The 26,871-nt window shown below is 39.9% G+C and overlaps 2 protein-coding genes across 2 annotated transcripts; both read right to left on the bottom strand.

Moving 5' to 3' along the window:
• Window positions 1-419: 419 nt before the first annotated feature.
• Window positions 420-11,484, bottom strand: LOC306967610 (uncharacterized protein). Its single transcript, XM_079562692.1, has 3 exons — window positions 9,738-11,484; window positions 6,709-6,896; window positions 420-2,444 (listed from the first exon to the last, which is right to left on the bottom strand). The coding sequence occupies exons 1-3, from the start codon at window positions 11,397-11,399 to the stop codon at window positions 719-721; spliced, it is 3,576 nt and encodes a 1,191-aa protein (XP_079418818.1). The 5' UTR covers window positions 11,400-11,484; the 3' UTR covers window positions 420-718.
• Window positions 11,485-19,752: 8,268 nt separating this feature from the next.
• LOC306968132 (E3 ubiquitin/ISG15 ligase TRIM25-like) lies at window positions 19,753-21,671 on the bottom strand (the record flags this gene model as incomplete). The annotated part of the gene is made up of 1 exon (XM_079563438.1): window positions 19,753-21,671. One exon carries the CDS (start codon window positions 21,669-21,671, stop codon window positions 20,004-20,006), a length of 1,668 nt encoding a protein of 555 aa, XP_079419564.1. The 3' UTR covers window positions 19,753-20,003.
• Between the last annotated feature and the right edge of the window lie 5,200 nt (window positions 21,672-26,871).

Here is a 26,871-nt window from a genome sequence, read left to right as displayed (position 1 = left end):
TGTGAAACTGAATATTTCAAATGAAGGTGTGGCCTGATTTATTGTGTAATATCTGAGTCATGAGGAACAAAAACTGGCACAAAGGTCAACACAAACTGCAGAGTTAAAAACAGATTTGGAGGATCCAGATTTGAAGGCAGCACTATGACACGAGCCGATACGAGCACACATCACCCACAATGCACTGCTGCAGCGTCGATAAACAGCAACTACAGTGTTTCTGTGTAGAGTCCAGACCCAGCTCTGAGAGAAAGAGTCTCATTCAACAAAACAGCAGCAGGATTCACCTTTTAGACCAGAAATGTGTGAGTGTGTTTTATTAGGACGAGGAACAAGTGAAAGAAAGTCACGTCCGAACAAATCATGAAGCTTTTTATTTATTATGTGCAAAACAAACAGAGAATCTACTGTAGCAAGAGCAAAGAAATCAATACTTTACTGTTTACTGAACCCAAATACAAAGGAAAAAACTATATTATGAAAAGAACCATCATAAAAAGTCACTGTCAATAGAGACAATCCAAACTTTTCCCACTAACCACCTCTGATGAAAGTTGAAGTAAAGTCTCATATTGACACAGTTTGGTTTTAACCTACATGTGTTTTACATAAATCGACATATTTCAAACCACAAACTCAGTGATAAAACTCAATAAGACTCAAGATCAGACAGAACCTTTAACTCCCGACCTCAGCAAAACAACCCCAAATAATGGATTTAATTGAGTTTAAGGAAATGAGCAGTGTCTCCAATATTACGAATCCGGACTCCAGCAAACAGTGGCTGAGTGAAGTTGGTCTGGACTCTGTGCAGGAGGCTCATGGTTTTGTCCTTAACACTGTAAAAGGACAGAGCCCCTGCACTGTGGTCCAGGTAAACCCCGATTCTGTCAGAAATTGGACCTGAGACCTTAGAATCAACTCCATTAAAATAAAATGAGTAACTGTTTTTATCACAATGTAAAGCCCAGGATTTATCATTGCCTCCAAATACACATTCATTGCTGGTTCCACGTCTCTTTATATCCCTGTATGACACTGCTATTTCAACCTTGTACTCCCCACTGCACTCCACCTCCCAGTAACAGCGGCCCGTCAGACCCTCTGTACTCAGGACCTGACATTTATTCACAAATCTGTCCGGGTGATCAGGATAACTCTGCACAGTAGGAACACATGTTGCTCTTCTGTTTCCATCTGACAGAGACAGTCGTTTGTGTGCTGTGTTTGGGTCCAGTGTGACGTCACTTGCATACCTGAGGAAGTCCTCTCTGGAGCGGGGCTCAGGCTCAAACACTTTAAACTCTCTCAGACTGAGCTGTAGTTGGTCCCTCAGCGCTGACACAGCTCTGGTCACATCCTCAAAGTCTGTCCTTGGTCTGGTCTGGAGCCTGGACTCGGTCTTCTCTGAGTCTGTGGACAGTGAGGGGCAGAGCAGGAGAAACTGGTTGTGGTCCGGTGTGAGGGACAGTGTGTCCAGCTCAGAGATGCTCCTCTTCAGCTCAGTGACGTCCCGCTGCAGTTGGTCCTGAAGCTCTTGGACTTGTTTCAGTTGGATCTGCTCCTCAGAGCGGATCTGCTGCTCCACTTCAGAGCGTCTCTTCTCCAGGAGAAGGGCCATCTCTCTGAAGCTGTCCCCACTGCTCTGCACTGCTGTCTGGGCAGAGCGGCTGATGTCCTGGGCCTCCTGTCGGAGCCTCTCCTGCTGCGTCTCTTTGTGCTGGAGGTTTTGTTGCAGCAGAGCCCTCTTGGCCTCCTGCTGTTTCTGCCTGTGAGCCCTCTCTGCTGCAGAGGACACTGTGTCATGACCCTTGTGCTGGTCCACAGAGCAGAGGTAGCAGATGATCTGCTGGTCTGTGCGGCAGAACAACTTCTTCAGCTCATTGTGCTCAGAGCAGAGGTTTTCCTGGAGCTTGTCAGAGGGCGCCACCAGCTGGTGTCTCTGTAGTCCTGCAACATTTCGATGAGGCTGGAGGTGGGTCTCACAGTAAGAGACCAAACACTGCAGACAGGAACTGACCGCCTTTAGCTTCCTCCCAGTGCACATATCACAGCTCACATCTCCAGGACCTGCATAGCAGTGGTCAGCAGGGGGCGCTGTGAGCCCTGTCGTCTTCAGCTCCTCCACTAGATTGGCAAACATTGTGCTTTTGGCCAGGACAGGCCTGGGAGTGAATATCTCTCTGCATTGAGGACAGCTGTACTTCACCTCTTGGTCCCAGTTGGTTTGAATACAGTCCATGCAGTAGCTGTGTCCACAGGGAAGAGTCACTGGATCCTTCAGTGTTTCCAAACAGATTGGACAGGTTAAGGCGTCTGCACTGAGTGCTCTCTGCGCCATCTCTGCACTCGGTGAGAATGACTGTGTTAGTTTCACTTCTACAAACATGAAACCTAAGTCTGCAGTGGGAGGAGACAGGCTCCACCCCCTGGTCTGAGCAGGACTGAGCAGGACTCACCCAACAGGGCTGTGAAGATTTCCAAATAAAGTGATTTAAGTATTTCAAATAGAAAGTTTAGCCTGATTCATACTTTAATATCTCTGTTATTGTTGGGTCAAATGCAAAAGTGGTCAGTAACTATATACATTTAGTTAAGTACAGTACTACTGAAGTAAAGAGGAACTTACTTTTACTCCTTACATTTTCAAGACAAATTAGACACTTAATTCCACGACTTTTTTTCTAAATAAAGTCTCCAAAGTAAAAAAGTATAAAACTGGCTGTGTGTTTTTAAAGGCTTCACTACAGAAAAGTAAATGACTCTGAAAACATCACTGTCTTAAAACAAAGAAGGTCCATCTTTGTAGTTTTGAAGCCACAATAGTATTAGTCATTACACTTAATTAAACCCAATTGTACTTTCTACTTATTTCTATGTTCTAATTTTTAAGTATTTTCTACAAGCAAATACTTCAGTATTTTTTTTAGTAGTAATTTAACAAAGCACCTTTTACTTTCACTGAAGTATCTTTTTTTCCAGTAGTATTTGTACTTTTGCTCAAGTAATGAAACCATGAGCTGAATAAATGTTCACTTGACACTTTCCCAAAATGTTGTCCACAGGAGCTGAGTCATGCTGCCCTCTAGTGGTACAGACTCAGTAAAGCATTTGAACCAAGAATTAAAGATGATTTCTTACATGCTTTAGTGATGCATGTAGTCGGTGCATTTAGGTGTGTTTTCCGTGTTTAAACAGCTCTAATATACATATAATTTAGTCCAGGTTGGTCTGTTTTGGAATCTTTATAGCCCCGGGTTGTTCCTGATTTGATCTTTATCTCAGCCTGGCGGCTCTTGGAGGTCAAAGATGGTTTGTCCACTTATATCAGAATGATTCATGTAAAGTTAACCCAAGTGTAAAAGTTCACGGCAAAAGTTCTCGGTGTGAATAATTTGAGGTAAAATCCTAAAAGATGAACTGCTGAACTAAAACAAATGTGTCTGTGTGAACTACAGGGTTCATAGATGTGAAACATTAGAAGGAGACGATATATTTAGTGGTTTGTACTTTATAAACAATAATAGTCTTTGTTTATAAATTGCAAATGGTCTCAACTTATAAAGCACTTTTCTACCTTCATTAAGCCCAAAGCAAATTTACAGCAAAGAACCAGTCACCCATTGACTCTCATTCAAACACCAGTGTACACAGACACTGGAGGGAAGGAGGGTGAAGTGTCTTGCCCAAGGACACAATGACAGCACTTTATCAGGTTGTTTTTATCATAATTTCAGCTTTTTTTGCCTTATTTAACAACAGTTCTTGAGAGAAAGACAATATTTTAGTCTATAAGTCGTATTTGGTTCACGTATTTGTTGCCCCTTCTTCCTTGTCGTGAGTCAGTGTCATTGGACAGAACATCTGCACAGCGCCACCTACTGTTCTGGAGTGTTTATTTCAATGCTTTTAAATGAACAAAACACATGGCAAAATGTACTTTTTACTTTGGAGCCTTTTAAGAAATGTAGAAAGTATTATGTTTATCTTTCAACTGTGAAGTAAAAGTAGTAAGTATAACAAAAATACTACTCAAGTAAAGCACTTCATTACTGACCACCTCTGTTTAGACGTTTTAGTTCATTTAACCTCTTAACTCCCGCCTGAACCGAGGGGATCTTTTTCCTCACGTTATCAGATTTTTCTCCATAATTTTTTTGTTGGGTATTCAACTCATTTATGTAAGTCTTTTGTCATTTTTCCTCACATTTTTGTCATTATTTTTTTCATTTTTTTGTCAAACTATTGTAATTTTTTTCCTCTCAAATTTTAATCACATTTTTGTCAATTTCTTGTGACATTTTTGTGACGTTTTTGCCGCTTTTTCATCCATTTTTCGTCGCTTTTTTGTCATTGTTTTCTCACAAAGCACTTTTGTACTTTTGTTCAAGTAATGAAAGCATGAGCTGAATAAATGTTCACTTGACACTTTCCCAAAATGTTGTCCACAGGAGCTGAGTCATGCTGCCCTCTAGTGGTACAGACTCAGTAAAGCATTTGAAGCTCGATAGTGGTTCTCAAACTCTGTGATAGAAACTTTAGACTTTATTCATTTTAATAAAATATTTCATACATGCTTTAGTGATGCATTTAGTCGGTGCAATAGAGGCCAGGAGGGAAGGGGTTAAAAGTGGGCTTAGTTTATGATGATTTTTTTTTTTCTTTTTTTAAAGTAAAGGGTTTTGAAGATAAAAAAGGGAAATTGCAGGACAAATTTAACCTTGATTAAGAGATGGGAGGTAAAAAAAAGAGTTTATAATGGAAGTCTGTTATAGTCTATTCCAAAGCACTCCCAGAGGGCACAAAACCTCTCACACAGTCAAACTTGATCAGAACTGAATGAAACTCACATATGTTTAAAAACAATTTCCATGGGATTTGAACAACCACAGAAAAAGTGATCGCAACAAGTTTACCCTCAGATACACAGGTTTCCCATAACAGGGCACAAGGTTAAACTATTGTAGAAGCTGTTCTTATGTGTCAGAGGCTTTTGATTTGACTTGAAAATGTCCTTTATTTACATAAACCTTGAACCTGAGACTTTCCTGTTAATGTCCCTCAGTATCTGGAGTTAGTTGACAGTTTTCCCCATAATACAGTAATGTCCTAAAGGGTTTGTTAGATGAACGTGAGATCGAGGACGGTTTAGATTTGGAAGTCTGTGAAACTGAATATTTCAAATGAAGGTGTGTCCTGATTTATTGTGTAATATCTGAGTCATGAGGAACAAAAACTGGCACAAAGGTCAACACAAACTGCAGAGTTAAAAACAGATTTGGAGGATCCAGGTTTGAAGGCAGCACTATGACACGAGCCGATACGAGCGCACATCACCCACAATGCACTGCTGCAGCGTCGATAAACACCAACTACAGTGTTTCTGTGTAGAGTCCAGACCCAGCTCTGAGAGAAAGAGTCTCATTCAACAAAACAGCAGCAGGATTCACCTTTTAGACCAGAAATGTGTGAGTGTGTTTTATTAGGACGAGGAACAAGTGAAAGAAAGTCACGTACGAACAAATCATGAAGCTTTTTATTTATTATGTGCAGAACAAACAGAGAATCTACTGTAGCAAGAGCAAAGAAATCAATACTTTACTGTTTACTGAACCCAAATACAAAGGAAAAAATATATTATGAAAAAAATCATCATAAAAAGTCACTGTCAATAGATTTGCCGTTCTCCAAATCTGCACTTGAGGAAAACCATCAGAATATAAAGAAATAAATGCACTTAAATTGATAATAAATGTGATAAAAGTAATGTAATCAACTGTTCTTAAAATGATTGCATCATCTCCACAGTGTTTAGACGTTTCTCTCCCGACATCACAAGACGTTGACAAAATGTACAAAAAATTACAGAAAACCTCCACCTCCAAAAGGATAAAAACAGAAACTGTAGTCAACTATGTGTGATTTTGATGTAGAAATAAAACGTGATTCACAAACATAATATTTTCAATCAGAACTTTTCCCACTAACCACCTCTGATGAAAGTTGAAGTAAAGTCTCATATTGACACAGTTTGGTTTTAACCTACATGTGTTTTGCATAAATCGACATATTTCAAACCACAAACTCAGAGATAAAACTCAATAAGACTCAAGATCAGACAGAACCTTTAACTCCCGACCTCAGCAAAACAACCACAAATAATGGATTTAATTGAGTTTAAGGAAATGAACAGTGTTTCCATAAAAACAAGGCCCGACTCCAGCAAACAGTGGCTGAGTGAAGGTGGTCTGGACTCTGTGGAGGAGGCTCATGGTTTTGTCCTTAACACTGTAAAAGGACAGAGCCCCTGCGCTGTGGTCCAGGTAAACCCCGATTCTGCCAGAAATTGGACCTGAGACCTCAGACTCAACATCATTAAAAAAAAATGAACAACTTTTTTTCTGACAACGTAAAGCCCAGGATTTATCATTGCGTCCAAATACACTTTCACTGAAGGTTCCACGTCTCTCTATATCCCTGTATGACACTGCTATATAAACCCAGTCCGTCCCGCTCCACTCCACCTCCCAGTAACAGCGGCCCGTCAGACCCTCTGTACTCAGGACCTGGTCATATTTCAGATCAAATCTGTCTGGATGATCAGGATCTCTCTGCTCTTCAGACATAAATGTTACTCTTCTGTTTCCATCAGACAGAGACAGATAATTGCTTGCTGTGTTTGGGTCCAGTGTGACGTCACTTGCATACCTGAGGAAGTCCTCTCTGGAGCGGGGCTCAGGCTCAAACATGTTAAACTCTCTCAGACTGAGCTGTAGTTGGTCCCTCAGCACTGACACAGCTCTGGTCACATCCTCAAAGTCTGTCCTTGGTCTGGTCTGGAGCCTGGACTCGGTCTTCTCTGAGTCTGTGGACAGTGAGGGGCAGAGCAGGAGAAACTGGTTGTGGTCCGGTGTGAGGGACAGTGTGTCCAGCTCAGAGATGCTCCTCTTCAGCTCAGTGACGTCCCGCTGCAGTTGGTCCTGAAGCTCTTGGACTTGTTTCAGTTCACCTCTTGTTCCCAGTTGGTTTGAATACAGTCCATGCAGTAGTTGTGTCACAGGGAGGAGTCACTGGATCCTTCAGTGTTTCCAAACAGATTGGACAGGTTAAGGCGTCATCACTTAAAGCTCTCTGCGCCATCTCTGCACTCGGTGAGAATCACTGTGCTAATTTCACTTCTAAAAACATGAAACCTGAGTCTGCAGTGAGAGGACACAGGCTCCACATCCTGGTCTGAGCAGGACTGACTTTAAACTACTGTAGAGGCTGTTCTCATGTGTCAGAGGCCTTTGATTTGATTTGCAAATGTCCTTTATTTTTGTAAACGTAGAGCCTGACGCTGTTTCTGGTATTGTCCGTCAGTATCTGGAGTCAATTGATCAATTGTTTTCCATGATGCAGTAATGTCTTAAAGAGCTTATTGTGTGAATCTGAGTTTGATGACGGTTGCGATTAGAAACATTTCAAATGAAGGTCTTGCCTGATTTGTGGTTAACCTGTTTCCTGCTGTCGTACCTGATCAGGGGCTTACGGTTATGAATAAGGTTACGAACAACAATTGTGATGTAAGTTGTGTTTCACTCACACAGATCTGACACATAGAGTCAGATCTTGTCCTTAGATTTTCCGAGCGGCGGAGCTACAGTATGTGCTTTGCCCCCTTGTTTACATCGTGCTGCCTTTTGTTCTTCCCTAAGCATTATCGGCTCTCACAGGTCAAACTAAAAACTTTATTAACCCCATCGTGAGCTAAACAATGTTCATGTCTCGAGAGAGAAAAGCTACAGACGTCCACTGTGGTGTGGATCGGCCCGCGCTCGGCCGCAAGTTACGTGAAACAAAACAAATGGCCATGTTCACCCCCACAACCCCACAACCCCTTCCCGGCTGCGAAGTCGATCTCGTTGGAGGAAAAAGTGCGTCTCCACCTCACGCACTTCCCACTTAAATGCGCAAAGTCTGGAGTGGCAAGATCACAAAGTGCGCTCCTTACTAGTCTGCGTTTTGAAACACAAGATTGGGCCCATAGTTTTAGAAACGGGAAGGTCTTCGCTTTCAAATGGGGAAACACACTGGCATAGAGGCTGGAAGGTCTAAAAGCCAGTCAATACGCTTTGGAAAACTCTAACCCTAAATCTAACCGTAAGATGGCAGGTAACTATAAAAACTTTATCTGCAATTTATTCTTACATTTTAAAGGTGCTTTAATAAACTGAAGATTTCTTTAAAAAAATGACATTGATTCTGGATTTAGAGATTGAATTCACGCATCACAAACAGTCGGCTACGTGTGTATTTGTTATAAGCTTCATGCTGATTAATTATACATTTATAAAGCAAAAAATACTGCAGACTAACAGTGACATTTAGGTAAAGAACATGACGAAAGAAGTGGGACGTCTTTAGAAAACAAATTGAAACAGTTCGATTTCTTTAATGTTTTTTCAAATAAACAAAGCATCAGAGAAATAATTATTAGTGATGAAAATGCCAAGAAGCCACAGCATTTCTCTGCTGTATTTAGTGCATTTGTTGTAATTATTTTGTTTCTTCTCTGTCCAACATTGTCAATAAGAATTTGCAAAAACAAAGGAACAACATTAAAATGACTAGACAATAACCTATTATAAAAATCAGAGAGAATCAAATTAGTCTAGTGAATATAACAATATGGGGAACAGTGTGTTACAGAGTTCAAAACTAACTCTTGTTCGTTTGTCACGTCTCGATAATTACAGGGAAACCAGAGAAACAGGAAAGTCTGGTCGAGCTAATCTGACCTCGACGCAAACCGAGCGACAACACGGGACGAGGCGAGTGCAGAGGAGGGACACAAAGACGAGCCACAGGGGATTCACAATAAAGTCACTCCAGTTTAAAGCCCTGGACTAAAGAAAACTACAAATGTACAATATATTTAAGTCACTCAAGTTCAGACTAAGTGAATATAGAGTAAAGCAAACGGTGTAAACCAGGAGAGAACAAACCAAGACTGAAACCGATTATCACTGATTCACCTTTAACCGGTAAAGGAGCTCATTTCTCTGGAGGCTGATGTTTGTGGACTATAGGTGTAAACCAGTGGAGCATTGACATCTGTGCAGTGGATCCTCTTAGGGTCAGAGTTCAGGCCTCTTCTGTCGCCGTGGAAACAGCCGCCTATGACACGAGCCGATACGAGCGCACATCACCCACAATGCACTGCTGCAGCGTCGATAAACACCAACTACAGTGTTTCTGTGTAGAGTCCAGACCCAGCTCTGAGAGAAAGAGTCTCATTCAACAAAACAGCAGCAGGATTCACCTTTTAGACCAGAAATGTGTGTTTTATTAGGACGAGGAACAAGTGAAAGAAAGTCACGTCCGAACAAATCATGAAGCTTTTTATTTATTATGCGCAGAACAAACAGAGAATCTACTGTAGCAAGAGCAAAGAAATCAATACTTTACTGTTTACTGAACCCAAATACAAAGAAAAAAACTATATTATGAAAAGAAACATCATTAAAAGTCACTGTCAAAAGAGACAATCCGAACTTTTCCCACTAACCACCTCTGATGAAAGTTGAAGTAAAGTCTCCTATTGACACAGTTTGGTTTTAACCTACATGTGTTTTGCATAAATCGACATATTTCAAACCACAAACTCAGTGATAAAACTCAATAAGACTCAAGATCAGACAGAACCTTTAACTCCCGACCTCAGCAAAACAACCACAAATATGGATTTATTTGACTTTAAGGAAATTAACAGTGTCTCCAATATTACGAATCCAGACTCCAGCAAACAGTGGCTGAGTGAAGGTGGTCTGGACTCTGTGGAGGAGGCTCATGGTTTTGTCCTTAACACTGTAAAAGGACAGAGCCCCTGCGCTGTGGTCCAGGTAAACCCCGATTCTGCTTGAAATTGGACCTGAGACCTTTGACTTAACATTATTAAAATAAAATGAGTAACTGTTTTTATCACAACGTAAAGCCCAGGATTTATCATTGTTTCCAAATCCACATTCAATGCCCTTTCCACGTCTCTTTATATCCCTGCATGACACTGCTATTTCAACCTTGTACTCCCCACTGCACTCAACCTCCCAGTAACAGCGGCCCGTCAGACCCTCTCTACTCAGGACCTGTTCAAGAATATCAAATCTGTCCGGGTGATCAGGATAACTCTGCTCATTAGACACACGTGTTGCTTTTCTGTTTCCATCTGACAGAGACAGTTTTTTGCTTGCTGTGTTTGGGTCCAGTGTGACGTCACTTGCATACCTGAGGAAGTCCTCTCTGGAGCGGGGCTCAGGCTCAGACACATTAAACTCTCTCAGACTGAGCTGTAGTTGGTCCCTCAGCGCTGACACAGCTCTGGTCACATCCTCAAAGTCTGTCCTTGGTCTGGTCTGGAGCCTGGACTCGGTCTTCTCTGAGTCTGTGGACAGTGAGGGGCAGAGCAGGAGAAACTGGTTGTGGTCCGGTGTGAGGGACAGTGTGTCCAGCTCAGAGATGCTCCTCTTCAGCTCAGTGACGTCCCGCTTCAGTTGGTCCTGAAGCTCTTGGACTTGTTTCAGTTGGATCTGCTCTTCAGAGCGGATCTGCTGCTCCACTTCAGAGCGTCTCTTCTCCAGGAGAAGGGCCATCTCTCTGAAGCTGTCCCCACTGCGCTGCACTGCTGTCTGGGCAGAGCGGCTGATGTCCTGGGCCTCCTGTCGGAGCCTCTCCTGCTCTGTCTCTTTGTGCTGGAGGTTTTGTTGCAGCAGAGCCCTCTTGGCCTCCAGCTGTTTCTGCCTGTGAGCCCTCTCTGCTGCAGAGGTCACTGTGTGGTGGCCCTGGTGCTGGTCCATAGTGCAGAGAAGGCAGATGATCTGCTGGTCTGTGCGGCAGAACAACTTCTTCAGCTCATTGTGCTCAGAGCAGAGGTTTTCCTGGAGCTTGTCAGAGGGCGCCACCAGCTGGTGTCTCTGTAGCACTGCAACATTTCGATGAGGCTGGAGGTGGGTCTCACAGTAAGAGACCAAACACTGCAGACAGGAACTGACCGCCTTTAGCTTCCTCCCAGTGCACACATCACAGCTCACATCTCCAGGACCGGCATAGCAGTGGTCAGCAGGGGGCGCTATGAGCCCTGTCGTCTTCAGCTCCTCCACTAGATTGGCTAACACTGTGTTTTTGAACAGGACAGGCCTGGGAGTGAATATCTCTCTGCATTGAGGACAGCTGTACTTCACCTCTTGGTCCCAGTTGGTTTGAATACAGTCCATGCAGTAGCTGTGTCCACAGGGAAGAGTCACTGGATCCTTCAGTGTTTCCAAACAGATTGGACAGGTTAAGGCGTCTGCACTGAGTGCTCTCTGCGCCATCTCTGCACTCGGTGAGAATGACTGTGTTAGTTTCACTTCTACAAACATGAAACCTAAGTCTGCAGTGGGAGGAGACAGGCTCCACCCCCTGGTCTGAGCAGGACTGACTTTAAACTATTGTAGAAGCTGTTCTTATGTGTCAGAGGCTTTTGATTTGACTTGAAAATGTCCTTTATTTCTGTAAACCTTCAACCTGTGTCCAGAGTCTTTTCACCATCACCATCCCCCTATGACCACAACCTCTGACCAAATGAGAACATTTATTACAAGCCATGACATATTGACCTGTTTGAAGTATTTCCAATAGAAAGTTTAGCCTGATTCATACTTTAATATCTCTGTTATTGTTGGGTCATATGCAAAAGTGGTCGGTAACTATATACATTTAGTTAAGTACAGTACTACTGAAGTAAAGAGGAACTAACTTTTACTCCCTACATTTTCAAGACAAATATAAGACACTTTATTCCACGTCTTTTTTTTTAAATAAAGGCTCCAAAGTAAAAAAGTATAAAACTGGCTGTGTGTTTTTAAAGGCTTCACTACAGAAAAGTAAATGACTCTGAAAACATCACTGTCTTATAACAAAGATGGTCCATCTTTGTAGATTTGAAGCCACAATAGTATTAGTCATTACACTTATTTAAACCCATTTGTACTTTCCACTTTTTTCTAGGTTCTAATTTTTAAGTATTTTCTACAAGCAAATACTTCAGCACTTTTTTTTAGTAGTAATTTAACAAAGCACCTTTTACTTTCACTGAAGTATCTTTTTTCCACTAGTATTTGTACTTTTGCTCAAGTAATGAAACCATGAGCTGATTAAATGTTCACTTGACACTTTCCCAAAATGTTGTCCACAGGAGCTGAGTCATGCTGCCCTCTAGTGGTACAGACTCAGTAAAGCATTTGAACCAAGAATTAAAGATGATTCTTACATGCTTTAGTGATGCATTTAGTCGGTGCATTTAGGTGTGTTTTCCGTGTTTAAACAGCTCTAATATACATATAATTTAGTCCAGGTTGGTCTGTTTTGGAATCTTTATAGCCCCGGGTTGTTCCTGATTTGATCTTTATCTCAGCCTGGCGGCTCTTGGAGGTCACAGATGGTTTGTCCACTTATATCAGAATGATTCATGTAAAGTTAACCCAAGTGTAAAAGTTCACGGCAAAAGTTCTCGGTGTAAATAATTTGAGGTAAAATCCTAAAAGATGAACTGCTGAACTGAAACAAATGTGTCTGTGTGAACTGCAGGGTTCATAGATGTGAAACATTAGAAGGAGACGATATATTTAGTGGTTTGTACTTTATAAACAATAATAGTCTTTGTTTTTAAATTGCAAATGGTCTCAACTTATAAAGCACTTTTCTACCTTCATTAAGCCCAAAGCAAATTTACAGCAAAGAACCAGTCACCCATTCACTCTCATTCAAACACCAGTGTACACAGACACTGGAGGGAAGGAGGGTGAAGTGTCTTGCCCAAGGACACAACGACAGCACTTTATCGGGTTGTTTTTATCATAATTTCAGCTTTTTTTGGCTTATTTAACAACAGTTCTTGAGAGAAAGACAATATTTTAGTCTATAAGTCGTATTTGGTTCACGTATTTGTTGCCCCTTCTTCCTTGTCGTGAGTCAGTGTCACTGGACAGAACATCTGCACAGCGCCACCTACTGTTCTGGAGTGTTTATTTCAATGCTTTTAAATGAACAAAACACATGGCAAAATGTACTTTTAACTTTGGAGCCTTTTATGAAATGTAGAAAGTATTATGTTTATCTTTCAACTGTGAAGTAAAAGTAGTAAGTTCAACAAAAATACTACTCAAGTAAAGCACTTCATTACTGACCACCTCTGTTTAGACGTTTTAGTTCATTTAACCTCTTAACTCCCGCCTGAACCGAGGGGATCTTTTTCCTCACGTCATCAGATTTTTTTCCATAACTTTATTGTCATGTTTTTGTCACATTTTTGTCATTTTTTCATGAATTTTTTAAGCAATTTTTTGTCACATTTTTGTCATTTTTTCGTAAATTTTTTAGCCAGTTTTTTTCATGTTTTTGTCACATTTTTGTCATTTTTTCGTCATTTTTTGTCTTATTTTTGGGAAATTTTGTCACATTTTTGTGATTTTTTTTAATCAATTTTGTCACATTTTTGTCATTTTTTTGTCATTTTTTTGTCGATTTTTTGTCATTTTTTGTCACATTTATGTAATTTTTTCCATCATTTTTGTCACATTTTTTGTCACATTTTTGTCTTTTTTTTTAATCATTTTTTGTCACATTTTTGTCATTTTTTGTCATTTTTTGTCATTTTTTGTCACATTTTTTGTCACATTTTTGTCACATTTTCGTCATATTTTTGTAACATTTTTTGGTCCATTTTTTGTCAATTTCTTGTGACATCGCTTTTTTGTCAACATTTTTGTCACTTTTTCGTCACATTTCCATCATTGTTTTCGTGTCAGTTTTGTTGCTATTTTCACAGCTTTTTTCCAGAAGCTTTTGGACTGGGGGTAAAGCCAAACTGGAGAAAATGTGCTCGGTTCAGGCGGGAGTTAAGGGGTTAAGCTTAAAACGACACGGTTTTAGTGAAACAAATGAGACAAAGAGTCAAAAGAACGTATTTGTGAAACATCTCAGCAGTTTGTTTATTTGACTGTAAAAAATAAAATGAAGCATCGTGAGGTTCCTCGGCTGAAAAACAAAAAAAAAAGACGTAACCGTTTTCTTCCTGTGTCTCGGGTTAAAAATAGTGACGTCCCAGTAAACAGCAGAAGTGAGCGACTTCATCGGACCGTACGGGACGAGACGGTTTCAGTGTGTTTGAACAAAGCTTTACCGGAAACAAAGTCGACAGAAGCAAATACGTGATTTGAAAAGCGAGAAGTGAGATTTTAAAGAAGAGAAATGAGTTGAAATATTTGTCCTCGAACTTCAAGACGAGACCACAGTGAACAATGTGCAGATTAGATTCTACAAGTTTGTGATCCGTCACTTCACTTTCAACAGGGGCGGACTGGCCATATGTCCATTCTGGAAGAGCACAGAAGGGCCACCAGTCCCGCCTTAACCGAGCTTTACCCAAATCTAAAAGCTAAAAACAAAAGCATCAAAATAGCCACAAAAAAGAGGATGAAAACAAAACAAAAATGTGCCGGAAAAGCATCAAAAAAGGTGACAAAAATGTGATGAAAAGTCAACAAAAACACGACAACAAAGCAACGAAAAGGCCACAAAAACGTGACAGAACCAAAAGAAAAAAATGATAGAAAAAATGTAACAAAAAAATGACAAAAATGTGACAAAAATGTGACAAAAATTCAACAAAAAGTCACAAAAATTCAACAAAAATGTGACAAAAACTCAACAAAAATGTGAAAAATATTCGACAAAAAAAATGACAAAATTTAACAAAAATGTGACAAAAACGCAACAAAAAGTGACAAAAATTCAACAAAAAGTGACAAAAATTCAACAAAAAAATTACAAAAATTCAACAAAAAGTGACAAAAATTCAACAAAAATGTGACAAAAACTCAACAAAAATGTGAAAAATATTCGACAAAAAAAATGACAAAATTTAACAAAAATGTGACAAAAACGCAACAAAAAAATTACAAAAATTCAACAAAAAGTGACAAAAATTCAACAAAAATGTGACAAAAATTCAACAAAAAAGTGACAAAAACTCAACAAAAAGTGACAAAAATTCAACAAAAAGTGACAAAAATTCAACAAAAAGCCACAAAAAGTAATGAAGAAACAACAAAACTCTGACAAAAAATGCGGCGACTTGACAAAAAGTTGCAATCACCTTGTAGGTCTCAGCTTTCAAATGAGGCGTTACATTGTTGCTCTCCAGCCGAGAAGCTTTTAGATTTGGGTAAAGCCGAACTGGAGAAAATGCGCTCCGTTAAGGCGGGTGGTAAGTGTCACATTTACGCTAATTTGGGCCAGGCTGGTCAGAGTCCAGGGCCGTTTTTCAGTCCCAGTCCGCCCCTGACTTTCAATATGTTTCATCTACTGAGTCGGATCTAAACTGTCTGGACTTCAAACACGTCTGAGTCTCTCGAGAAGGAGATGATGATTGGATCAAGAGGGCCTCGTTTTAGCCAATCACAAAACACTACAGAGATTGTTTGTAAAGAAATGACACTGAACAACCTCTTAGCCCGAGCTTAGTCTCTACAGGCATTTAAAAAAGTCAAGATTTTGTGCCATAAAAGCCAAAAATCGTCTGTCTCTCGTCTTGATGTTTGAGGACGGCTCATAACAACACACACACTTCCTTCATTTGTGTCATGGCCGTTTGAAAACCCAACATTTCCCACCGTTACGATCGTCGCACCTCGCCGAGCTTTTCTAATACTGCGATAAACCGGAAAAAACGACAAGCGTCCGACTCACGTCACCATCAGAGGAGACGAGAAAGGCCTCTAGGAACACGGACATTCACTGGGTCGTACCATCTGATCGTGTGAGCGTCAGCGGAGAGAGAAGGAGCGAGAGGGGAGTGAAGGGAGGACGAGATGGGGGAGGAAAAGGAGGGGACGAGACGGGAGGTGGGAGAGGAGAGCGCTGTGGACGAGTATATGGACACTGCAGTGCAAAACTGGCAAGGGGACCGTCGTGCTGCGTTCATGTGCTCGTCAGATAATGTGCGTTCCCGAGATACAACCATGTTAACCTCTTAACTCCCGCCTGAACCGAGAGCATTTTCTCCAGTTCAGCTTTACCCAAATCCTGTAGGCCAGTGTGACACCTCATTTGAAAGCTAAGACCTACAAAACTAAGTTGATCTTTTTTCCTCACATCATCAGATTTTTTTTCAAAAATTTCACAAAAAAGTGGGAAAAATTTGTCGAAAAAATGGACGAAAAAGTGACAAAAAATTTACAAAAAACGTACAAAAAAATGACAAAAATTTGACAAAAATGTGAGAAAAAAATGGACGAAAAAGTGACAAAAAAGTTACAAAAAATTATTTTTGTAACTTTTTTGTCACTTTTTCGTCAAATTATTCGCATTTTTTTGTCAAATTCTTATCACTTTTTTTTCAATTTTTTGTCACTTTTTCGTCCATTTTTTCCTCAATTTTTCGTCTATTTTTTCTCACTTTTTTGTCAATTTTTTGTGCATTTTTCTCACTTTTTTGTCAATTTTTTGTAAATTTTTGTCACTTTTTCGTCCATTTTTTCGTCCATTTTTGTCACTTTTTCGTCAACTTTTTGTCACTTTTTTCACATTTTCATCCTTGTTTTCGTCTCAGTTTTGTTGCTATTTTCACACCTTTTTTCCAGAAGCTTTTGGATTGGGGTAAAGCTGGAGAAAATGTGCTCGGTTCAGGTGGGAGTTAAGGGGTTAAACTGTATTTGTGCATCATTTTAACCATGACGGAGGGAGCTGGTTAAATCTGACCTATCGATGGTGACAGCAGCTGTTATCTGTGAAGGGAAACCTCTGCTTTGCTCTAAACGTTTTGAAAAAGGCTGAGAAATATGTGAATAACTGGGATGTTTGGACAGAGTTTAGACCTTGGTTAACAGTATCAGCTCCTCTTATGGGGAAAATAAATAAACATTGGGTGATTTAACCAGTTACCTGCATCCACCACCTTTAAGTTGTGTTCTCGTTCTTCGTCATATTTTCAGAAACTACTAAAGTTCTTTGCTTTTAAATGAGGCGCTGGCCTAAAGGCTGTAAACCTGTGATGAAAAAGTGGCAAAATGTAGAGAAAAGGCAATGAACTCACAACAAAAAAGGGACAAATAGCTGCAATAAAGCGATAATGTGACTAAAACATGCCGGAAAAGAAACAAAAACATGAGGAATAAGTGGTGAAAAAACAATGAAAAAAGCCACAAAAAATGCAACAAAAATGTGGCATAAACGATCGACAACAAGTTTAGATCAGTTTTGTAGGTCTTAGCTTTCAAATGGGGCGTTATACTTTAGCCTATAGGCTGTAAACTCTCCAGTCGAGAAGCTTTTAGATTTGGGTAAAGCTGAACTGGAGAAAATGCGCTGGGTTTAGGTGGGGGTTAATTCAAAGTTTACAAATCGAGTCCTCACTATGGGTTAAAACTGGGGTTGATTTATGGCTCTTTCGTGGGAATCGAATCTCTGAGATCTGTTTGTGTCAAAGAGCCGTTCAAAAGTGTGGCTACATTTTATAGAGGCCAGAAAACTGATGCTGTGACGTGTGTTTATCACGCACTGCTGGAGCTGCTCACACGCCGTATCCAACCTGGAGGTCATTTTCTCAGAGAGTGATTCCTATAGCTGCCAGCAGGAGGCGCCCCAGTCAGGATGTTCACCAGCTCTTTCACCTGCATTTCATTGTTACCATTTACTCCTTACAGAGACATATTTTCAAATTATAAAACGTACAATATAAAAGGTGAAGCTCCTAAAATAATGTTTTTAAGTCTATCTTTAAGCTCCATGTGCAGGACATGTCCACTTTAACCTATTGTAGAAGCTGTTCTTACGTGTGATTTGACTTGAAAATGTCCTTTATTTCTGTAAACCTTCAGCCTGACATTTTCTCTGTGTGGCCCAGAGTCTTTTCACCATCACCATCCCCCTATGACCACAACCTCTGACCTAAATGAGAACATTGATAAAAGCCATGACATACTGATCCATTTGAATATGTTAAAAAATGTCAAATCTGTTTCGAAATTTTAGCCTGATTCATATTTTAATATCTCTGTTATTGTTGGGTCAAATGCAAAAGGGTTTAGTAACTATATACATTTAGTTAAGTACAGTACTACTGAAGTAAAGAGGAACTTACTTTTACTCCACTACATTTTTAAGACAAATATAAGACACTTTTTTCCACGACTTCTTTTTCTATAAAGGCTCCAAAGTCAAAAGTATAAAACTGGCTGTGTGTTTTTAAAGGCTTCACTACAGAACAGTAAATGACTCAGAAAACATCACTGTCTTATAACAAAGAAGGTCCATCTTTGTAGTTTTGAAACCACAAAGTTATTATTCATTACAATTAATTAAACCCATTGTACTTTCTACTTCTTTCTACTTTGTAATTCTTATGCATCTTCTGCAAGCGAATACTTCAGTACTTTTTTTTTAATGGAACCATTTAACAAAGCACCTTTTACTTTCATTGAAGTAACTTATGACCAGTAGTATTTGTACTTTTCAAGTAATGAAATCATGAGCTGAATAAATATTCACTTGACACTTTCCCTAAATGTTGTCCACAGGAGCTGAGTCATGCTGCCCTCTAGTGGTACAGACTTGGTAAAGCATTAGAAGCTCGATAGTGGTTCTCAAACTCTGTGATAGAAACTTAAGAATTTATTCATTTTAATAAAATATTTCATACATGCTTTAGTGATGCATTTAGTCGGTGCAATAGAGGCCAGGAGGGAAGGGGTTAAAAGTGGGCTTAGTTTATAATGACTTTTTTTCATGTAAAGAAGATAAAAAAGGGAAATTGCAGGACAAATTTAACCTTGATTAAGAGATGGGAGGTAAAAAAAAGAGTTTATAATGGAAGTCTGTTATAGTCTATTCCAAAGCACTCCCAGAGGGCACAAAACCTCTCACACAGTCAAACTTGATCAGAACTGAATGAAACTCACATGTTTAAAAACAATTGTCATGGGATTTGAACAACCACAGAAAAAGTGATCGCAACAAGTTTACCCTCAGATACGCAGGTTTCCCATAACAGGGCACAAGGTTAAACTATTGTAGAAGCTGTTCTTCTGTGTCAGAGGCTTTTGATTTGACTTGAAAATGTCCTTTATTTACATAAACCTTGAGCCTGAGACTTTCCTGTTAATGTCCCTCAGTATCTGGAGTTTGTTGGCAGTTTTCCCCATAATACAGTAATGTCCTAAAGGGTTTGTTAAATGAACGTGAGCTCGAGGACGGTTTAGATTTGGAAGTCTGTGAAACTGAATATTTCAAATGAAGGTGTGGCCTGATTTATTGTGTAATATCTGAGTCATGAGGAACAAAAACTGGCACAAAGGTCAACACAAACTGCAGAGTTAAAAACAGATTTGGAGGATCCAGGTTTGAAGGCAGCACTATGACACGAGCCGATACGAGCACACATCACCCACAATGCACTGCTGCAGCGTCGATAAACAGCAACTACAGTGTTTCTGTGTAGAGTCCAGACCCAGCTCTGAGAGAAAGAGTCTCATTCAACAAAACAGCAGCAGGATTCACCTTTTAGACCAGAAATGTGAGTGTGTTTTATTAGGACGAGGAACAAGTGAAAGAAAGTCATGTCCGAACAAATCATGAAGCTTTTTATTTATTATGTGCAAAACAAACAGAGAATCTACTGTAGCAAGAGCAAAGAAATCAATACTTTACTGTTTACTGAACCCAAATACAAAGGAAAAAATATATTATGAAAAGAAACATCATAAAAAGTCACTGTCAATATTTTCAATCAGAACTTTTCCCACTAACCACCTCTGATGAAAGTTGAAGTAAAGTCTCATATTGACACAGTTTGGTTTTAACCTACATGTGTTTTGCATAAATCGACAAATTTCAAACCACAAACTCAGTGATAAAACTCAATAAGACTCAAGATCAGACAGAACCTTTAACTCCCGACCTCAGCAAAACAACCACAAATAATGGATTTATTTCAGTTTAAGGAAAAGAACAGTGTCTCCAACATAATAAATCCGCACCCCAGCAAACAGTGGCTGAGTGAAGGTGGTCTGGACTCTGTGGAGGAGGCTCATGGTTTTGTCCTTAACACTGTAAAAGGACAGAGCCCCTGCGCTGTGGTCCAGGTAAACCCCGATTCTGCCAGAAATTGGACCTGAGACCTTAGTCTCAACATTATTAAAACAAAATGAGTAACTGTTTTTCTGACAACGTAAAGCCCAGGATTTATCATTGTTTCCAAATCCACATTCATTGCTGTTTCCACGTCTCTTTATATCCCTGTATGACACTGCTATATTAACCCAGTACTTCCCGCTGCACTCCACCTCCCAGTTACAGCGGCCCGTCAGACCCTCTGTACTCAGGACTTGACATATATTAAAAAATCTGTCCGGGTGATCAGGATAACTCTGCTCTCCAGACGCACGTGTTGCTCTTCTGTTTCCATCTGACAGAGACAGATGTTTGTTTGCTGTGTTTGGGTCCAGTGTGACGTCACTTGCATACCTGAGGAAGTCCTCTCTGGAGCGGGGCTCAGGCTCAGACATGTTAAACTCTCTCAGACTGAGCTGTAGTTGGTCCCTCAGCACTGACACAGCTCTGGTCACATCCTCAAAGTCTGTCCTTGGTCTGGTCTGGAGCCTGGACTCGGTCTTCTCTGAGTCTGTGGACAGTGAGGGGCAGAGCAGGAGAAACTGGTTGTGGTCCGGTGTGAGGGACAGTGTGTCCAGCTCAGAGATGCTCCTCTTCAGCTCAGTGACGTCCCGCTGCAGTTGGTCCTGAAGCTCTTGGACTTGTTTCAGTTGGATCTGCTCCTCAGAGCGGATCTGCTGCTCCACTTCAGAGCGTCTCTTCTCCAGGAGAAGGGCCATCTCTCTGAAGCTGTCCCCACTGCGCTGCACTGCTGTCTGGGCAGAGCGGCTGATGTCCTGGGCCTCCTGTCGGAGCCTCTCTTGCTCCGTCTCTTTGTGCTGGAGGTTTTGTTGCAGCAGAGCCCTCTTGGCCTCCAGCTGTTTCTGCCTGTGAGCCCTCTCTGCTGCAGAGGACACTGTGTGGTGGCCCTGGTGCTGGTCCACACAGAGGGAGCAGATGATCTGCTGGTCTGTGCGGCAGAAAAACTTCTTCAGCTCATTGTGCTCAGAGCAGAGGTTTTCCTGGAGCTTGTCAGAGGGCGCCACCAGCTGGTGTCTCTGTAGTCCTGCAACATTTCGATGAGGCTGGAGGTGGGTCTCACAGTAAGAGACCAAACACTGCAGACAGGAACTGACCGCCTTTAGCTTCCTCCCAGTGCACATATCACAGCTCACATCTCCAGGACCGGCATAGCAGTGGTCAGCAGGGGGCGCTATGAGCCCTGTCGTCTTCAGCTCCTCCACTAGATTGGCTAACACTGTGTTTTTGGCCAGGACAGGCCTGGGAGTGAATATCTCTCTGCATTGAGGACAGCTGTACTTCACCTCTTGGTTCCAGTTGGTTTGAATACAGTCCATGCAGTAGCTGTGTCCACAGGGAAGAGTCACTGGATCCTTCAGTGTTTCCAAACAGATTGGACAGGTTAAGGCGTCTGCACTGAGTGCTCTCTGCGCCATCTCTGCACTCGGTGAGAATGACTGTGTTAGATTCACTTCTACAAACATGAAACCTAAGTCTGCAGTGGGAGGAGACAGGCTCCACCCCCTGGTCTGAGCAGCTCTGAGCAGGACTGACTTTAAACTATTGTAGAAGCTGTTCTTATGTGTCAGAGGCTTTTGATTTGACTTGAAAATGTTTATTTCTGTAAACCTTCAACCTGTGTCCGGAGTCTTTTCACCATCCCCCTATGACCACAACCTCTGACCTAAATGAGAACATTTATTACAAGCCAAGACATATTGACCTGTTTGAAGTATTTCAAATAGAAAGTTTAGCCTGATTCATACTTTAATATCTCTGTTATTGTTGGGTCATATGCAAAAGTGATCAGTAACTATAGACATTTAATTAAGTACAGTACTACTGCAGTAAAGAGGAACTTACTTTTACTCCACTACATTTTCAAGACAAATATAAGACACTTTATTCCACAACCTTTTTTAAAATGTAAAAAGTATAAAACTGGCTGTGTGTTTTTAAAGGCTTCACTACAGAAAAGTAAATGACTCTGAAAACATCACTGTCTTATAACAAAGAAGGTCCATCTTTGTAGATTTGAAGCCACAATAGTATTAGTCATTACACTTATTTAAACCCATTTGTACTTTCCACTTATTTCTATGTTCTAATTTTTAAGTATTTTCTACAAGCAAATACTTCAGCACTTTTTTTTAGTAGTAATTTAACAAAGCACCTTTTACTTTCACTGAAGTATCTTTTTTCCAGTAGTATTTGTACTTTTGCTCCAGTAAAGAAACCATGAGCTGGATAAATGTTCACTTGACACTTTCCCAAAATGTTGTCCACAGGAGCTGAGTCTTGCTGCCCTCTAGTGGTACAGACTAAGTAAAGCATTTGAACCAAGAATTAAAGATGATTTCTTACATGCTTTAGTGATGCATTTAGTCGGTGCATTTAGGTGTGTTTTCCGTGTTTAAACAGCTCTAATATACATATAATTTAGTCCAGGTTGGTTTGTTTTGGAATCTTTATAGCCCCAGGTTGTTCCTGATTTGATCTTTATCTCAGCCTGGTGGCTCTTGGAGGTCAAAGATGGTTTGTCCACTTATATCAGAATGAAAAATGTAAAGTTAACCCAAGTGTAAAAGTTCACGGCAAAAGCTCTTGGTGTAAATAATTTGAGGTAAAATACTAAAAGATGAACTTCTGAACTCAAACAAATGTGTCTGTGTGAACTACAGGGTTCATAGATGTGAAACATTAGAAGGAGACGATATATTTAGTGGTTTGTACTTTATAAACAATAATAGTCTTTGTTTTTAAATTGCAAATGGTCTCAACTTATAAAGCACTTTTCTACCTTCATTAAGCCCAAAGCAAATTTACAGCAAAGAACCAGTCACCCATTCACTCTCATTCAAACACCAGTGTACACAGACACTGGAGGGAAGGAGGGTGAAGTGTCTTGCCCAAGGACACAACGACAGCACTTTATCGGGTGGTTTTTATCATAATTTCAGCTTTTTTTGGCTTATTTAACAACAATTCTTGAGAGAAAGACAATATTTTAGTCTATGAGTCGTATTTGGTTCACGTATTTGTTGCCCCTTCTTCCTTGTCGTGAGTCAATGTCATTGGACAGAACATCTGCACAGCGCCACCTACTGTTCTGGAGTGTTTATTTCAATGCTTTTAAATGAACAAAACACATGACAAAATGTACTTTTAACTTTGGAGCCTTTTAAGAAATGTAGAAAGTATTATGTTTATCTTTGAAATGTGAAGTAAAAGTAGTAAGTTCAACAAAAATACTACTCAAGTAAAGCACTTCATTACTGACCACCTCTGTTTAGACGTTTTAGTTCATTTAACCTCTTAACTCCCGCCTGAACCGAGGGGATCGTTTTCCTCACGTTATCAGATTTTTTTCTATAATTTTTTCGGGTATTCAACTCCTTTTTGTAACTTTTTTGTCATTTTTATGTCATTTTTTCCTCACATTTTCGTCATTATTTTTTTGTCAAATTATTGTAATTTTTTCTCGCAAATTTTAATCACATTTTTGTCATTTTTTCGTCAATTTTTTAGCAATTTTTTTCTCACATTTTTGCCACTTTTTCATCCATTTTTTGTGAATTTTTGTCACATTTTTTTCATTTTTTGTCATTTCTTTATCACATTTTTGTCATTTTTTGCCACATTTTTGCCATTTTTTAAAATCATTTTTTGTCACATTTTTGTCATTTTTTGTCACATTTTCGTCATATTTTTGGTCGCATCTTCATTGTTTACGTCTCAGTTTTGTTGCTATTTTCACAGCTTTTTTCCAGAAGCTTTTGGACTGGGGTAAAGCCAAACTGGAGAAAATGTGCTCGGTTCAGGCGGGAGTTAAGGGGTTAAGCTTAAAACAACACGGTTTTAGTGAAACAAATGAGACAAAGAGTCAAAAGAACGTATTTGTGAAACATCTCAGCAGTTTGTTTATTTGACTGTAAAAAATAAAATGAAGCATCGTGAGGTTCCTCGGCTGAAAAAAACAAAAAAAAGACGTAACCGTTTTCTTCCTGTGTCTCGGGTTAAAAATAGTGACGTCCCAGTAAACAGCAGAAGTGAGCGACTTCATCGGACCGTACGGGACGAGACGGTTTCAGTGTGTTTGAACAAAGCTTTACCGGAAACAAAAGTCGACAGAAGCAAATACGTGATTTGAAAAGCGAGAAGCGAGATTTTAAAGCAGAGAAATGAGTTGAAATATTTGTCCTCGAGCTTCAAGACGAGACCACAGTGAACAATGTGCAGATTAGATTCTACAAGTTTGTGATCCGTCACTTCACTTTCAACAGGGGCGGACTGGCCATATGTCCATTCTGGAAGAGCACAGAAGGGCCACCAGTCCCGCCTTAACCCAGCTTTACCCAAATCTAAAAGCTAAAAAGAAAAGCATCAAAATAGCCACAAAAAAGAGGGTGAAAACTAAACAAAAATGTGCCGGAAACGCATAAAAAAAAAGTGACAAAAAATGTGATGAAAAGTCAACAAAAACACGACAACAAAGCAACGAAAAGGCCACAAAACGTGACAGAACCATAAAAAAAAAATGATAGGAAAGATGTGACAAAAATGTGACAAAAACACAACAAAAAGTGACAAAAATTCAACAAAAAGTGACAAAAACTCAACAAAAAAGTGACAAAAATTAAACAAAAAAAATGATAAAAATTCAACAAAAAGTGACAAAAATTCAACAAAAATGTGACAAAAACTCAACAAAAAGTGACAAAAATTAAACAAAAAAGTGACAAAAATTCAACAAAAAAATGACAAAAATCCAACAAAAAATGACAAAAATCCAACAAAAAAAGACAAAAATCCAACAAAAAAGTGACAAAAATTCAACAAAAAAGTGACAAAAATTCAACAAAAAAAAGACAAAAATTCAACAAAAAAGTGACAAAAATTCAACAAAAAAATGACAAAAATTCAACAAAAATGTGACAGATTCAACAAAAAGTGACAAAAATTCAAAAAAATGTGACAAAAAATCAACAAAAAAATGACAAAAATTCAACAAAAAGTGACAAAAATTCAACAAAAATGTGACAAAAATTCAACAAAAAAGTGACAAAAATTCAACAAAAAAATGACAAAAATTCAACAAAAATGTAACAAAAACACAACAAAAAGCCACAAACAGTAATGAAGAAACAACAAAACTATGAGAAAAAATGCGGCGACTTGACAAAAAGTTGCAATCACCTTGTAGGTCTCAGCTTTCAAACGAGGCGTTACATTGTTGCTCTCCAGCCGAGAAGCTTTTAGATTTGGGTAAAGCCGAACTGGAGAAAATGCGCTCCGTTAAGGCAGGTGGTAAGTGTCACATTTACGCTAATTTGGGCCAGGCTGGTCAGAGTCCAGGGCCGTTTTTCAGTCCCAGTCCGCCCCTGACTTTCAACATGTTTCATCTACTGAGTCGGATCTAAACTGTCTGGACTTCAGACACGTCTGAGTCTCTCGAGAAGGAGATGATGATTGGATCAAGAGGGCCTCGTTTTAGCCAATCACAATACACTACAGAGATTGTTTGTAAAGAAATGACACTGAACAACCTCTTAGCCCGAGCTTAGTCTCTACAGGCATTTTAAAAAGTCAAGATTTTGTGCCATAAAAGCCAAAAGTCGTCTGTCTCTCGTCTTGATGTTTGAGGACGGCTCATAACAACACACACACTTCCTTCATTTGTGTCATGGCCGTTTGAAAACCCAACATTTCCCACCGTTATGATCATCGCACCTCGCCGAGCTTTTCTAATACTGCGATAAACCGGAAAAAACGACAAGCGTCCGACTCACGTCACCATCAGAGGAGACGAGAAAGGCCTCTAGGAACACGGACATTCACTGGGTCGTACCATCTGATCGTGTGAGCGTCAGCGGAGAGAGAAGGAGCGAGAGGGGAGTGACGGGAGGACGAGATGGGGGAGGAAAAGGAGGGGACGAGACGGGAGGTGGGAGAGGAGAGCGCTGTGGACGAGTATATGGACACTGCAGTGCAAAACGGGCAAGGGGACCGTCGTGCTGCGTTCATGTGCTCGTCAGATAATGTGCGTTCCCGAGATACAGCCATGTTAACCTCTTAACTCCCGCCTGAACCGAGAGCATTTTCTCCAGTTCAGCTTTACCCAAATCCTGTCGGCCAGTGTAACACCTCATTTGAAAGCTAAGACCTACAAAACTAAGGATGTTTTTCCCTCACATCATCAGATTTTTTTTCATCACTTTCAAATTTTTTGTCTATTTTTTGGTCACTTTTTTGTCACTTTTTCGTCCATTTTTTGTCCATTTTTCGTCCATTTTTTCTCATTTTTTTGTCAAATTCTTATCACTTTTTTGTCATTTTTTTGTCATTTTTTCGTCCATTTTTCCTTAATTTTTGTCATTTTTTTTATTTATTTTTTGTACATTTTTTGCAAATTTTTCCTCCATTTTTGCTCAATTTGTAGTCAAATTATTCGCATTTTTTTTTCAAATTATTCACATTTTTTGTCCATTTTTTCTAAATTTTTCGTCTAATTTTTCTCACTTTTTTGTCCATTTTTTGTCACTTTTTCGTCAACTTTTTGTCACTTTTTTTCACATTTTCATCCTTGTTTTCGTCTCAGTTTTGTTGCTATTTTCACACCTTTTTTCCAGAAGCTTTTCGATTGGGGTAAAGCTGGAGATAATGTGCTCGGTTCAGGTGGGAGTT

This window comes from Gobius niger (genome assembly GCF_951799975.1).
Source record: "Gobius niger genome assembly, chromosome: 9".
Lineage (NCBI taxonomy): Eukaryota > Metazoa > Chordata > Actinopteri > Gobiiformes > Gobiidae > Gobius > Gobius niger.
This window is presented reverse-complemented; position numbering and strand designations above follow the sequence as displayed.

What these genes read in the sequence shown, in the direction of transcription:
- LOC306967610 (XM_079562692.1), bottom strand. Translation starts at nt 11,399, where the DNA reads ATGTTTGTAGAAGTGAAACTAACACAGTCATTCTCACCGAGTGCAGAG. An exon ending in ACACTGTTAATTTCCTTAAA is followed by an intron (nt 6,897 to 9,737) that starts GTCAAATAAATC and finishes GACCACAACCAG; the next exon opens with TTTCTCCTGCTCTGCCCCTC. An exon ending in TCCAGAGAGGACTTCCTCAG is followed by an intron (nt 2,445 to 6,708) that starts GTATGCAAGTGA and finishes AGTCCTGCTCAG; the next exon opens with TCCTGCTCAGACCAGGGGGT.